This window comes from Narcine bancroftii, chromosome 1, assembly GCF_036971445.1.
Source record: "Narcine bancroftii isolate sNarBan1 chromosome 1, sNarBan1.hap1, whole genome shotgun sequence".
Taxonomy (NCBI): Eukaryota; Metazoa; Chordata; class Chondrichthyes; order Torpediniformes; family Narcinidae; genus Narcine; species Narcine bancroftii.
The window spans coordinates 11,900,720-11,914,234 of NC_091469.1; the positions used below are offsets into that span (position 1 = coordinate 11,900,720).

Genomic DNA, 13,515 nt, shown 5'->3' on the forward strand with positions numbered 1-13,515 from the left:
CACCAAGAGGTCTTGTCTCTCTGCAAGACGAACCTGGAAGGCTAGTCTGTAGCTCTGGACTGCTTTATATACAAGGTCACCGGGATGACTCCTGATGACCTAGTGGTGTAATTACATATCACCACATTCACCCCCCCTTAAAAAAATTGTTATCCCCCCCGTACTCCTTCCCAGTCATCTTACCGCCAATCTTGTGAGCTACCAAATTTAACATTCACGTTATTCATAACACTTTCTAAATGAGCAGGTGCACTTTCTAAATGAGCAGTATGACCTTGGACTTAAATGCACAAAAACAAACATTTTTTAAAAACAGAAGGCTTATAAAATTTATTATTGTATATTTTTAATAGTATATGAAAATGTGTATCAAATTGACCAAATACAGCAATATATTTACAAATAAAAATCTATTTAAAATACTGACTTTAGTGTAACATTTAAACATTTTTTTAAAAAAAGTATCTTTTGCAAAATTTGGCCATTACAAACAATATTTCTGAAATTTCAATATTATTTTGTTATGAGTAACTGAGACATTGACTGAATTATGGAAATCTTTGCCTGCAACACCACAATTTCACATTAGCAGTTTCATTCTTAAAAAAATAAATAACTTTTAAAAAGAAAGTTGATTGTTTTCCTACATAAAACAATTGATTTTTTTTGTACTAAAAGCAAACTTGGCAGTTTTTCACGGTAAGCAAATATTGAGTGAAAGTGAAAATACCTTAATTATTTTTTGGCATAACATTGTGAAATTTTTAGAAATTTCAGTCAAATTATCTACACATTTGGATTTGTTTACTTGTCAGTATTTCCTTTTTAAGCTTACAAACAATAGTTACTGATATTCAAATCCACACATTTATCCCACTTGTTTCTGCTACTGGTTTTGCTAATTGACTAAGATTGTATCAATATACAGTCCTTAAGATCTTAAATAGTCATCTCTTATTGGTTTTCAACATACACTTGCATTCATCCTAAGCCTTTGCCCTAATTAAATGACCATGCCTCTGAAGAGTGGTCAAGTTTAGAAGGAAGTATTCTTCTTTAATATTTATTAAAAGAGGTGAATAAAACTAGAAAAATACACTACTGTATTTCTAAGTTTCATTCATGAGCCGAATTACATTCTGGGGTCTTTCAGGTGAGAAAATGATTTTGAAAATTGATCAGAATCTAAAATATCAGAGCAAAGATTCTTCTGTTCTCCTTCGAAATAATTGGCTTCAAAACTAGCTCAAGGCAAATGCTGTCTGGATTGGATTCACAGCTATAGACTTCAACTTGCTGAAGTTGCAAGTTGAAGAAGTTCCCCTTCCATAAAAACATGAAACTTTCCCAGTTGACCAACTTCTGTGACTGTCTATCCTCATGATGTTTTCTTATTGTAGACTTTAAAAAAAATCCCCAATGAAAGATCACACACACACACACACACAGTACAGCACAGGAACAGGCCCTTCGGCCACATCTGCACAGCATGTCCAAATCAAACCAAATCCCTGCTGCTTGCACTTGGTAGATGTCCTGCCATCCCCATTCAGGTGTCTGCCCAGAAGCCTCTTCAATTCTAATATTGTATCTGGTTTGATCCATTTGTATGTTATTCCAGTAAAATTTCCTTTCCTGTCTGCTACTGAGCAGTTACTCCTGGAGAAACAACAGCCAATAGACACAGCCTGCATGGTTGTTTGTCCATTAAGAAGACAGCATTATTCCAAGTACATTTAACACTGAGTATCTGGAGTCAATTCTGAGTTTGTGTGGATCACTCCAGTGAAAGTGCAACTATTTCTGATGCCATTATCATCAAACAGTAAAGGATCAGTGACTGACAAGGAGCAAGAATGCACTCATTGAGAAATAGGATACTGAATGGAAAGAGTCTGTTGGCTCATTTTAAAGTTTATGTTCATTGTAATTCAACAAAAACTTGTTTCAGCTCAGTCCAGTAAAAATGTCCACAGATCCATTTACAAAAAAACTCCAGCTGTTGCAAAGTATTTTTCAAGCAAGGAAGCATTCATATGAGTGAACTGCTCTCAGATAGTTTCTTCTTGCCTAAACACAGATAAAGATACAAATGTAAATACAGCTATCTGCTGAACATTAGTTGTCATACAGCCTGACTAAGTAACCCAGTGGAAGATTTTAGTTCAATGTGTTAAACCAAAACTGAACCCTTCGGCACATCCTGGTAACCCCAACCAAAAGGTATTATTTAATCCACCTCAGCTAGACTCATTCTCTCAGTGGTTCACCTTGCTTTCAACTTTATTTCTTCAGTAGTTTGCCCTTAACCAACAAGGCCACACACCTTTATCAAGTCAGAAAAACAACTCGAACATCAAGCATGATAACATGATGTTCCAAAACATTTCCAAATGACTCACTGTTGTCCAGCCAAGAAAGTTACCTTTGGTGCCTTTGTAAGTTAAGCAAGCTTTGTGACTATGATTTAGGGACACTCAAATTTCAGGGTGAAAAGTCATTCAACCTGTCCCCTCCAAAACTCAGGTTTTGACTATTAAGAGGATTCAGATTCCATCTCAACAGGGGAAATTAAGGGATTCAAGACAATTGCAATGGTGAAAACAAGGCGATGCTATTGATGATTTATGAGGAAGACTTTTAACATGTGATGGGGATTTCAAGGAGAGTGGTATGACAGTGGATGTGCAAGTCCAACATTTGCTGTGGTAACAGATTAACCACTTCCCACAACCTTTCTTTTAGTTGATTGGGAGCAGTTCTTTGTCAAGTCTGAATTTCACTCTCAAGTTATTGGAAATAACATAACAAAAAGCGTACAAAACATCTCAACTGTACAATCTTTCCACCTAGTTATGGGTTGGGAGGTGGATTCCACTGATTTGTCAGTGCAATATTGCATTTACATGCCCAAAAGTACACCCACACTCCTGAATGCTTAATCCTGTCCTTGCCCAATGTCCGCCCAAGTGCACTTGCCTGCAAGATCACTGGAAAGCAATCGGGCAGGAACTGGTCAGATTTCTCCTTCTCAGAACTAATAGACTGAGGACTGTTATAGCAGATGCACAGGCACCCCAAGGATCGGACTGCATCCTGGACAAGGAGGACAACATTTTAGTTTCAATTTTGTTGCTATCCAAGTAAAATTACTTCAAAACAAAAATTAAAGGTTTAACTCTTGTTTTAGCTTCCATATTTTAGTTTACTGGAAAACATCTCAACCCCACCCCCCCCCCCAAGAAAATTAATGCACAAAAAAATTGCAAACATTTAATGACTTATTTTTAGATCCAAGCCAGTCTTTTTGACAAAGTTATTTTCTTTCCTAATGGCAGTTGGAAAATAACTCAGAACAGGAAATATTTTTACAAATTTCTAGTTCTGACTTTTTCTCCTCTTTTGCATAAATATTAAACAGGTTTGTACTTGTAAAAAGTTGCATTTAAAGTAAAAGATGAAAACATCTACACCTTTGTATAGTGCAAAGTAAAATTTTCATCATATGTATATCAAACATTAAAAAAAATGGCAGTGCTTCTGGAGCAGCTGTAACATCAGTGCTGTCGCTGATGCAGACAGAGGAGAGCATAGAGCAGAGACACAATGCTAATCCAAAGGTTCAACTGCCCGGCCCTAAAGCCGGCAGCTCTGTACAGGCTTTAAATGGCTTGTTAAAGGAGTTGACGGTGTTTGCAAGGAAAATTCTACAACCGCAGGAGGTCTGTGCCCAAGATGGTGGCAATAGCCAAGAGAGTTTGCAGACTATGGGGAGCAGAAGACTGGCACCAGGCACCAGAAATGGGAAGAACACCCTTCCCACTGAGGAGGAAAAGCAGAGGAAATGACCTAAAAGGGAAGGTAATCATGGCAGTGAACTAGCAACTGAAGAACCACTTAGGTTGCGGGCAATTTGCAGTTGGAGAATCCACATGGTCTAAGGGCTTCTGAAGACTAGAAGGCATTGGAGCCTTCAAGAGGGTGCAGAGGTCAAGAAGGGCTCCCAAAGGCTTCCTGATCGTGGCAGTGGTTTGGATCTGGAGCTCAGGTTGCTTATGAATGAAACTGGAGTCTGTGTAGCTGCAGAGGCAAATCCATAGACAGTGACTCTGAAGGGACCCTTGCTTTTCTTTCTCTTGTACTGCAAGGGGTGCCGAGTGACACATGATGAATATTTATCTGCCTTATGGCAGGCAGAAGGCAATTTTGTGCGATATTACGTGTTCTGTACATGACAATGTAGGAATCTTGAATCTTTAATGTATAGCAGAAACATACCTTGTTGATGCTTTGACTTTATTATGCAGGTCAGGATCATGACTCCAAGAACAATCAAAGAAAAAGTGATTATAGCAATGAGGTAACTCCTCACTGACGTGGAAGTATTATTCTGCTCATCTATGCCTTTTATTTCTAAATAGAAACAGAAGTAGTGATAAGTTAGCTTGACGTATACAAGATACAATTATGACCAAAGATATAAATGTTAAAAAAATTAGGTGTGGTTGCCAACTTCAGTGGTAATTATCTAGTGATGCCCACCCCACCCCTTGCAACAGGTGAGGGAGCAAACTCTGTAAATGATTCTTCATGTCCTCTATCAAGTGTTTGATTTTACACTTGATATCCATTTTCCTTATTATTAATTAGAGGAGAATACAATAAAAAAAGGTAGCCATTTGTTAACTGCATGCTTTTTAAATCTTTGCATTTTAAATTCATAGTACTGCAGACAAAATTATGGTAAAACAGTGTTTAAAGTTGAAACGATACAGGAGATTTTCCTTCATTATAGATGTTTAATTCACAGAGTTAATGTTCACATGAATGCACAGCAAAAGCAGTTATGTTCAAGTTAACATTGGTTCAGAATTGTGTGGGAGATTCTGAAAATAGGAAATCAGCATCTTCCAATGAAAAATGACAAATGCCTCAAGTGATAGAAGAGAGCTACTATACCATGCTAAGCTTGTTCAACATGCATGCAAGAAAAATGTAAACAATCAAAGCAAACTTTTATTTGCAAAGATGAGATGCCAAGAAACATTATTTTCATTAAATTTTGGTTTACAATACATTGAAATGCCAATCACAAACAAGAAGATAGAGTAAAACTCCTGGAATACGGAATTGAAGCAACTAGTAGCCTCAAGCAACTGGAAAAAAAAGGAAAATAAATTTTAAAAATTAAAATAAATAAGAATAAAATAATAGATATAAATACTCCAGTTTAAAATTGTAAAATTAAATGTTCTCTGAAGTTGCACATAAGCCTTTGGTCAAGATGGGAGAAAATATTTTGTCTTGGTTGTGCTTTACTCATAGCAGCCTTTTAAATAAAGTTGTGTGAAACAACTATGGCATCACCCAGGACAAAGAGCTGGTTGATGTTGCTTGTCGTTGGGGTGATTCTTTTAAAGTGTCTACTTATTCCTGCTTAGTAGGAGTCGCTCTGGCCAGAAGCTTTATCTGTAAACTTGGGTGAGGTGGAGTTCATTATCTGTAATGTTATTGTTCATCTTTTGGGTGGGAGGAACCTGCAGATGTCCTAATAGTTAAAGGTTTTCCAAAGAATGCAAGTGAAAATAAAAATGCCTAAAGGTTTATATATTCGGGCATGTGAAGTTTGTTCAGTACAATTACAGTATAGTATTTTTTGTCTTAATGCAGGACTATTAATAAGGGATTGTAAATGAAAGTCTCAGATTCTTAAACTGGTTAATACCTCATCGATGTGTGCTCGACACTCCCCTATTAAATTTAAGGTAGTACCTGGGGGCATATATCTAAGGACAAGCTTGCTGTATTTTTCCTAATTTTAATTCATTTGTGACAGGTGTAATTCGCAAGTAGCTTCATGACCCACGTTTTGATCCGGTCTAGTTTTGGAAAGATATTTTTGGTACTCTTTCAGCAATCCTTGCAACTGATTTACAGCTAAATCCCTTAACTGCTTATCAGATGACAGTTTTCACTACCCTAATGAGTAGGAGGGTAATTTTTAGATGGAAGGACCCCACTCTTTCTACTAGTGTCCAATGGTTTTCTCAAACCAAGGCTGGATTGAATTTAGAAAAAATTTTTTAGAAGTGCTACATTTGATTCTTCTATTGAATTTGAAGAAACTTGATGTCCAATATTTTTCTATGATACAACTTCTAACGTTTTTTTTCTTTTGGAGTTGTTGTCCCTTCCCTATATCATCAAATTTCTCTCATGGGTCAGTACTAGGTTTCTTATGTTTGATTAATGTTCTTCCAAGGCTTTCCAGTGGTTTTTTTTTCATATTTATTTTTATAGATTAGTACAGGGAGTTTTCGTATAATGTGAATTTTGTTTTTCCCTTTGACTGTGTTTGGGGAGATAATGACACTAATTATTTTTCATTGGTTATTGTACATTATAATCTTCTCAATCATGTATCCTTATTCGCTCCGTGCAGTGACTATATTACATTTCATATTGTATTAAATTTAATTAAAAAGATTGAAAAATAAAATCAAGCAGCTGGAAAATCCATCATCTCCCATTCCCCATAGATACCAGGGGTTTTACTGTACTAGTTTTACAAATTCATTACTGTTTGAAATCTGTTCAATAAAAAAAACTGAAGAGACCTACCTTTAATTCGTAAAACAGCTGAAGTGGACGTATTAAGCTCTTTAATCCAGAACATGCATAAATAAGTTTCATTACTCTCTGCCCCTACCCGGAGTATGCTTCGTATGTTGTACAGTCCATTGGTGTCAGTGAAGTGGGTGGTATTGGCTGTTTTGTTGAGATCAGTACCATTTGCGTAATACCAAATTACTTCAGCTAAAGGGTACCCAGCAGATTGACAAACAAATTCGGTCTCCGCTTTTTCCTTGATGTTGAGGGTCACTATGTCTTTATAGGAAGCTGTAAAATAAAATTCCAACATTTGATTTAATTTGGGAGTGATACGTCAACAATTTGTCACACCTTTAATTCAGCAAACTGTTCCAAGTTCAAATTTATTATCAGCTGGCTGTACATCTAGAACCAGATGAAACAATGTTCACGTACATACTGCATCTATGCAAAGATACCATTTAAAATAAATATATTGCATTTAAATATTTTCAGATGATTTATTCAGTTTACAGGATACTGTGCATCAATTTCACACCCTGTGGGAAGAAGTTATTTCCCAACCTGGCAGTCCTGATTTTGATGTTTTTGTATTTCCTTCTGAAAGTGGGTCAAAGATACTGTATGTTAGATAGGAAAGGACCTCAATAATTCTTTGAGCCTTGTTTAAGAAACCCTCCCTGTAAATATCATCAATAGAGGAAAGGGAGATCTCCAGTGATCTTCTAGACCATTCTGATAATCCTCTGCAATGACTTCCATGCCCATGCTTTGCAGCTATCATACCACAATTATACAGCCAAACAGGACACTGTCAATTAACTTCACAGGAAGTTATTTTACATAAAATTTGATGCCCCAAAATCTAAAGAGATGTCTGGTGTCTAACCAAAATCTTTGCTAAAGCAGCATGCTTATTGAAGCAAGGAGACAGAACGCTGATTAAAGTTCAGGAAGATATTCCATTGTTTTGAGATTTGATATCCAAAAATATTGTTGCTGGTGGATCATTTTTATTTCACATTTTTGGGATGTAGCTGCTGTTGACAAGGCCAGCATTTTTTTGTTTGCTTAATGAAAATAATGGCATTCAGCCATCTCCTTGAATTGCTGCAGGTTGGAAGTTTCTTCACAGTAATGAAGGAACAGCAGAAGGTTTTCAAGTCAAGATAATGTGCAATTAGAGGGGCACCTGCAGTGATTATAATTTAGGATGGATAGACATGCAGATGAAATGGAGAACTTCAGGACTGGGGAAGGATGCAGGAAAAGCTGAAATCATGGAGGCATCAAGATGTTATTCTGTTAGTTTATTCTGATGAATTCCATTATAATTAAAATAACCAGTTATTTGCTGGGCCAGAGAGAAAGGGAATATCTTGCTTACCTGTGACTCTGAGTGCAGTTTCTTTATAATCCACTCCGTTGACAGCAATAACACAGCGGTAGGTCCCTGCATCACTAATTCGCGCTTGCTTTATCACCAGTACTGCCCGTCCATTGTGGAGCTCATCCAGTGCCAGGTTCACTCTTTCTCTGTACTCCATGTGTTGGTCCTGGAGAGTTGCTTTGCCTTTTAACAGTTTATACACCAATTGTGTCGTTCCATTGTTCAGGATACGATACCAGTAAACTTTTAACGTATTCATATGGAAATTGGATTCAACTGGAAATGTACACTCCATAGTAATGTTATTCCCATAGGATGCAGTGTAGGACAGCTTGGGGGCAGTGACCATAAAAAGAGCTGAAACAACAGAAATTGGTGTTACTCAAATGATTTCTATAGAAATGTCAATTTCTCTGGCAGTTCTCCTAGCTCCTGAAGCCAACCCCACATTCATGCCGCTAGACAAGTCCTGATATCTTTCCAAGTTTTCCACTGCTCTTCCAGTGGGACAATCAGAAAACAACCCCTGAATTTTCACCATGTGGTTAACTGAAAGCAATAACTCGTATCTGACCAGAAAATGGCATTTAAAATTGGAATCCCAAGAACTGAAATTGTAGCCAGGAATTTAGATTAACTTGCATTTAATACATACAAGTACTTCTTACCATCAAGCTAATTAAATAGTGGTTAATGATAATGTTAGTTACCATTCTAATTCTGTCTCACTTTGCTTGTAATTTGGCACTTACGACTAAATCATGGAAAGTTGTTTTGTCAACGATTACTTTTTAAAAAAAAATATTGAACAAATTCTATGAGCAGTTTAGAACTTCATTAAGTATATTTATGGACTGAATTGTTCCAAGAAATTTCTCTCTGGGAATTTCCAACTCCACCATGAGGACTCAGCAGGTTCCTATGGGGAAGGGAGATGAACAGATTACATTTCTCCACTCTTAAAACCTTCTCCTGAAGCCTTTTGCTTTGAAAGTCTAGGCAATTGCGAGCCAGGAGCCCACATCACTGCAGGACGTTTTGAGGAAATCACAATTCTATTCTCACATGGAGAAGTATTGGCACCAAGGATTGCTGGATAGTTATCGGGAACAGCAATGCAGTTCAATTTGTCTGTCTTTAACCTGGGGATGTTGAAGCCAACTCTGTTCCAGCCCTCATTGCCTAAAATCATCCAATTATTTTAAGATACTATTCAAATCTTTTAATAGACTATTCAATAGTTTAATCGATTTGAGAAATATGCAGGGTTATGCAATAGGGAATTTTTAGGCAGTTGTTAAGAGTAGGTTATAAGTGAGCACAACACTGTGGGGTGAAGGGCCTGTACTGTGCTGTAGATTTCTATGTTCTCCTTTACTTATAAAGGAGAACAAATCCAGGATTGTTTAGTCTGTTTGATCTGAATCAAAGAGATGAGAAACAAGTGCATTGAAAGTTCAGGAGAAAGCATTGCAGCCCTGGATTACAGGCTAGGAGTGTCTTTTCAAGGTGGTTGGATTCAAGTCCCATGATAGCCTGAATCAGTCATCAACCAGCATTTCAGAAAGAAGCCACTGTCGTGAGTTCCAATGGATCCTCAACCCTCTCCTCTTTATAACAGCTGGCACATCTATTTTCCTTTTTACATTTTATTTTGAGGTGCACATCTGTTGCTGACAATAGTACTTTACAAATTCAAAGGTTAATTTCATACCTGTATTCAAGGGAAAGCAAGCTCCCAGAATAAAAAGTAATGACATATTCTTCATGTTTCCAAAGGTATCTGAATGAAAGCACAATTTCCAATTCATTAATTATAGTTTATTACAGAAATGGTTACATATAGTTTTCTTCTCTCCAAGTATTAATCTGTTTAAGTTTTGCATTCTTATTCAGCTGACCTACAAGATGGTCATTATGGGTTTACACAGTTAGACTGTAAATGACAACAGTGGGAAGTCTGAGTTTATGGAATCAGTCAGCTGTTTTTCACTTCCATTTTATAATGGTTAAATAATCGTTCACAACTCATTTATGTTATTGATCAACACTTATCCTGCAAACTGCATCATCTTAAAAGTTCAATTCAAAGCCATAGAAACTGGAACCATAGAACATTACAGCACAGAAACATGCCCTCTGGCACTTCTAGTCTGTACCTATCCCCACTGACCTGCACCCAGTTCATATTCCTCCATATCGCTCCCATCCATGTACCTGTCCAAATCCTTCTTAAATAACATGGATGGGGCAAAAACACATCATCTGCACCCCATTCCCCAAATCACACTCTTGGTAAGTAATTGACTACGAGTGTGAATTGAGGAATGGGGCACAGACAATGTGTTTTTGCCCCCACCCATTTTTATTTAACAATCAGGGTTCTCTAGCCTTAAGGGGAATCATTGATTTCACTGGTATTTGCGGTTTTTGTATTTCTGTATTCTTGTATTTTTATAATTTAAGGGATGGGGAGGGAAGGGAGTAGCAGGGATGGGGGGAGGTGAAGGGAAATGGACTCTAAATTATATTGCATGGGAAAAGAATGTAATCTGTTGATTGTTGAATTTACATGAGCCTTTGTAAATCCAAAATAAAATAATTTTTAAAATTGAGCCCACATTCACCACTTCCAGCTGGCAGCACATTCCAGACTCTTACCACTCTGTGTCTACCAATTCTACCATTGTACTCAAAACAAATTTTAAAAAAAACATAACTTGAATCAATGCCTTCAAAAGGCTCATATCAGAATTAAGATTTGTCATGAAATTCAATGTTGTGCAGCAGCTTCAAAGTGCAAATGAACATATTATAACCTTCTTACAACAATTACTATATATAAAAAAATAGTACATGAAAAGTGGTGTCTTTGGTTCATTAATTATTCAGGAATCTGATAGCAGCAGGGAAGAAGCTGTCCTTGTGCCGCTGAGTGCTCGTCTTTAGGCTCCTGTACCTTTTTCCCCGATGGTAGCAGAGTGAAGATGGCATGGCCTGGGTGGTGAGGGAGTCTTTGAGGATAGAGGCATTTTTATCCAAAAAAAAAGACACTGCCTCATGTAGATGTCTTCGATGGAGTGAAGGCTGATTTAACAACCCTCTGGAGATTGTCCGGAGAGTTGCAACCAGCCAGAATGCTCTCCACAGTACACCTGTGACATACCAAAACTCCTCAGACACCTCACAAAGTATAGCCACTGGTGAGCCTTCTTTGTGATTGCATCAATGTGGAGGTTCCAGGACAGATCCTTGGAGAAGTTGACACCCAGGAATTTGAAGTTCTTGACCCTCTCCACCACTGAGCCCTCAATGAGCTGGGTCATGTTCCCCTGACTTCCTCCTGAAGTCCACAATCGTGTCCTTGTTTTGCTGATGTTGAGAGCAAGGTTGTTGTCATTACACCATTCAATGATCTGATCTATCTCCCTCCTGTACGCTTCCTCATTGCCATTTGTGATTCTGCCAACAACTGTGGTGTCATCAATAAACTTGTAAATGGCATTGGAATTGGGCCTGGCCACACAGTCATAGATGTATATATAACCAAAAGAGCAGTGGGCTAAGCACACATCCTTGGAGTGCACCTGTGTTCATGATCAGTGAGGAGGAAACATGGTTTCCAATTCCTACAGACTGTGATCTTCCGATGAGAAAGTCAAGGCTCAAATTGCAGGTTACAGCAATCTCATAATTGATAACGTCAATTACATTCTCCACGAAGGTAAACATCATGAACCAGACCAACAATGGCTTCAGTTTACAATAGCGATGCAGTAATTAAATTTAACAATAATCATGTTTGTTTTAGTCAAAATTTAATGTAGATCATTACAAATGCAAAATAGAGTTCAATTTAATTGCCCCATCATTAGAAACGGCCTGTTGTCATTGGGAGTTAATGACAAATCAAATCAATAACAATAATAAAGTAATTATGGAGCCAATGGGAGAACTTAGTCCACAAATAAAGGCAAATTCCCTGGGAAAACATCTAGTACTATTTCCACATGATTATATCCAGCCAGTCCAAAAGACTTGCTTAATTCAAATATCAATGATTTTAGGTGTGCTCCTTTGGTTACACATTTGCGTCTTGGGGCCATTACACAAGGGGCTATCTATGTTCGGTGCAACAAACAGCTTACCTCTCAGTGCATTGTCCAAATGTAGATGCGAATAAACTCATGATCATCGTTCAATTTCCTGAACAGTTAGTGACAGCGAAGCTGTCCCTCCAAGTCCCTGGATGGTGAGAGTGGCTGCTGCCTTGGTCTCCAAGAATCAGGGCTCCGCACTGCTCAATACTCCCCTGGTTCCACCTGGGAACCACAAGATCCCCAGGTACTCCGTTCTGCTGTTTGTAGCTTCGCCAACAGCAGCTGGTGTCACATCTTGGACAATGGGACGTCGCAATTTGTGGACAGACTTTTAATGGGCAAAAACAACTTTCCAGGACAAATCCCTGGAGTACATGTCCCTGTACTGGAGGAGCTCCACAATGGCCAGGCCAGGAGTCGAGATAAAGTTAGCGAACTGCCGCTGGATTACAAAGAGTGGCAGGAAGCAAGATATTCCCTTTCGCCTGGATGAAAAGTCATCTTCCCACCCGCCCCTCAGCCAAGAAACAAAGCCCTGCGGATGAAGACCCGGGAAGGAGTTTACGGGACAACATACTCTGGCTGGGACCAGAACAAGCATCACGACTCAAATAGCCCCCATCCACCAATTTCTGACCCACCTGCTCACAGATGATCGCACTTGTCTTGGAGGCTCGGTGAACGCACCCACAGCTCAATGATCAGGGGGGTTGACGAAGCCAACACGCCACGATGATCTCAAAGGCAGTTCGGGGTGAGTACTTAAATGCCAGCAAATTCCCCAAATAATTTTAACTTTAAAAAAAACTATAATGTTACAATAAACAGCAGAATTCCTTCAAATTCAACAAGTTTCGAGAATTCAATGCTAAATTTCACCCACACCAATATTGGCTGATCTTTACTTTTCGATAAGCACATAAAGGTACTGATCTGATTTTTCACCAACCGCTCACATGACCCACTTAATTTCTTAAAACTTTTTTTTTGTCTCTTAATGTCATCCATCTTGCTCATTTTTGACAGTAGGAGCTGTAATGCTTAAGGCAACAATGAAGAGAGGAGGACACATACAAGCCTATCCTACCTTCGACTCCTTTCCTTATTCAAGTCAGCTACTCCGCCAGTTCCTCACTGAACCCAGCTGGCGCGACGATCTCTCTCTCTCTCTATATATAGAGAGAGCATCGTCGCGTCACGAGTCTGAGCCAGAAAATCCCGTTTCTAGTCGTGTAAAGGATTTTTAACTCATGCTGGACATTCCACTCTCTATGACAGGGCTGTGATGCATTTATAACGACAATGTGTGCTCTTAAGACCACTTCTGAGGGGAACATGTCAGTGAACCCCCTTTCTCACCAGCCACCCTCCCAAACAAGAGAAGGCAGTCCCTGTATCTTCTTTCTTCTCGTT

At 38.4% G+C, this 13,515-nt stretch overlaps 1 protein-coding gene across 7 annotated transcripts; it reads right to left on the reverse strand.

Annotated features, from left to right (window-relative positions):
• Positions 1–329: 329 nt before the first annotated feature.
• Positions 330–13,288, reverse strand: LOC138755189 (programmed cell death 1 ligand 1-like). 7 transcript variants are annotated; one of them, XR_011352095.1, is made up of 8 exons: positions 13,190–13,273; positions 12,744–12,897; positions 9,717–9,785; positions 8,000–8,359; positions 6,622–6,900; positions 4,279–4,413; positions 2,980–3,096; positions 330–2,070 (listed from the first exon to the last, which is right to left on the reverse strand). XR_011352095.1 is itself a non-coding variant. In XM_069920703.1 (6 exons), the coding sequence occupies exons 2-6, from the start codon at positions 9,769–9,771 to the stop codon at positions 2,033–2,035; spliced, it is 867 nt and encodes a 288-aa protein (XP_069776804.1). In that variant the 5' UTR covers positions 9,772–9,785; positions 13,190–13,288; the 3' UTR covers positions 330–2,032. The 7 variants fall into 7 exon arrangements, 2 of the variants coding, with proteins under 2 accessions (XP_069776804.1, XP_069776774.1); XR_011352096.1 differs by having other exon boundaries at positions 12,744–12,909; positions 13,190–13,223; XR_011352092.1 differs by lacking the exon at positions 12,744–12,897 and having other exon boundaries at positions 13,190–13,288.
• Positions 13,289–13,515: the final 227 nt, after the last annotated feature.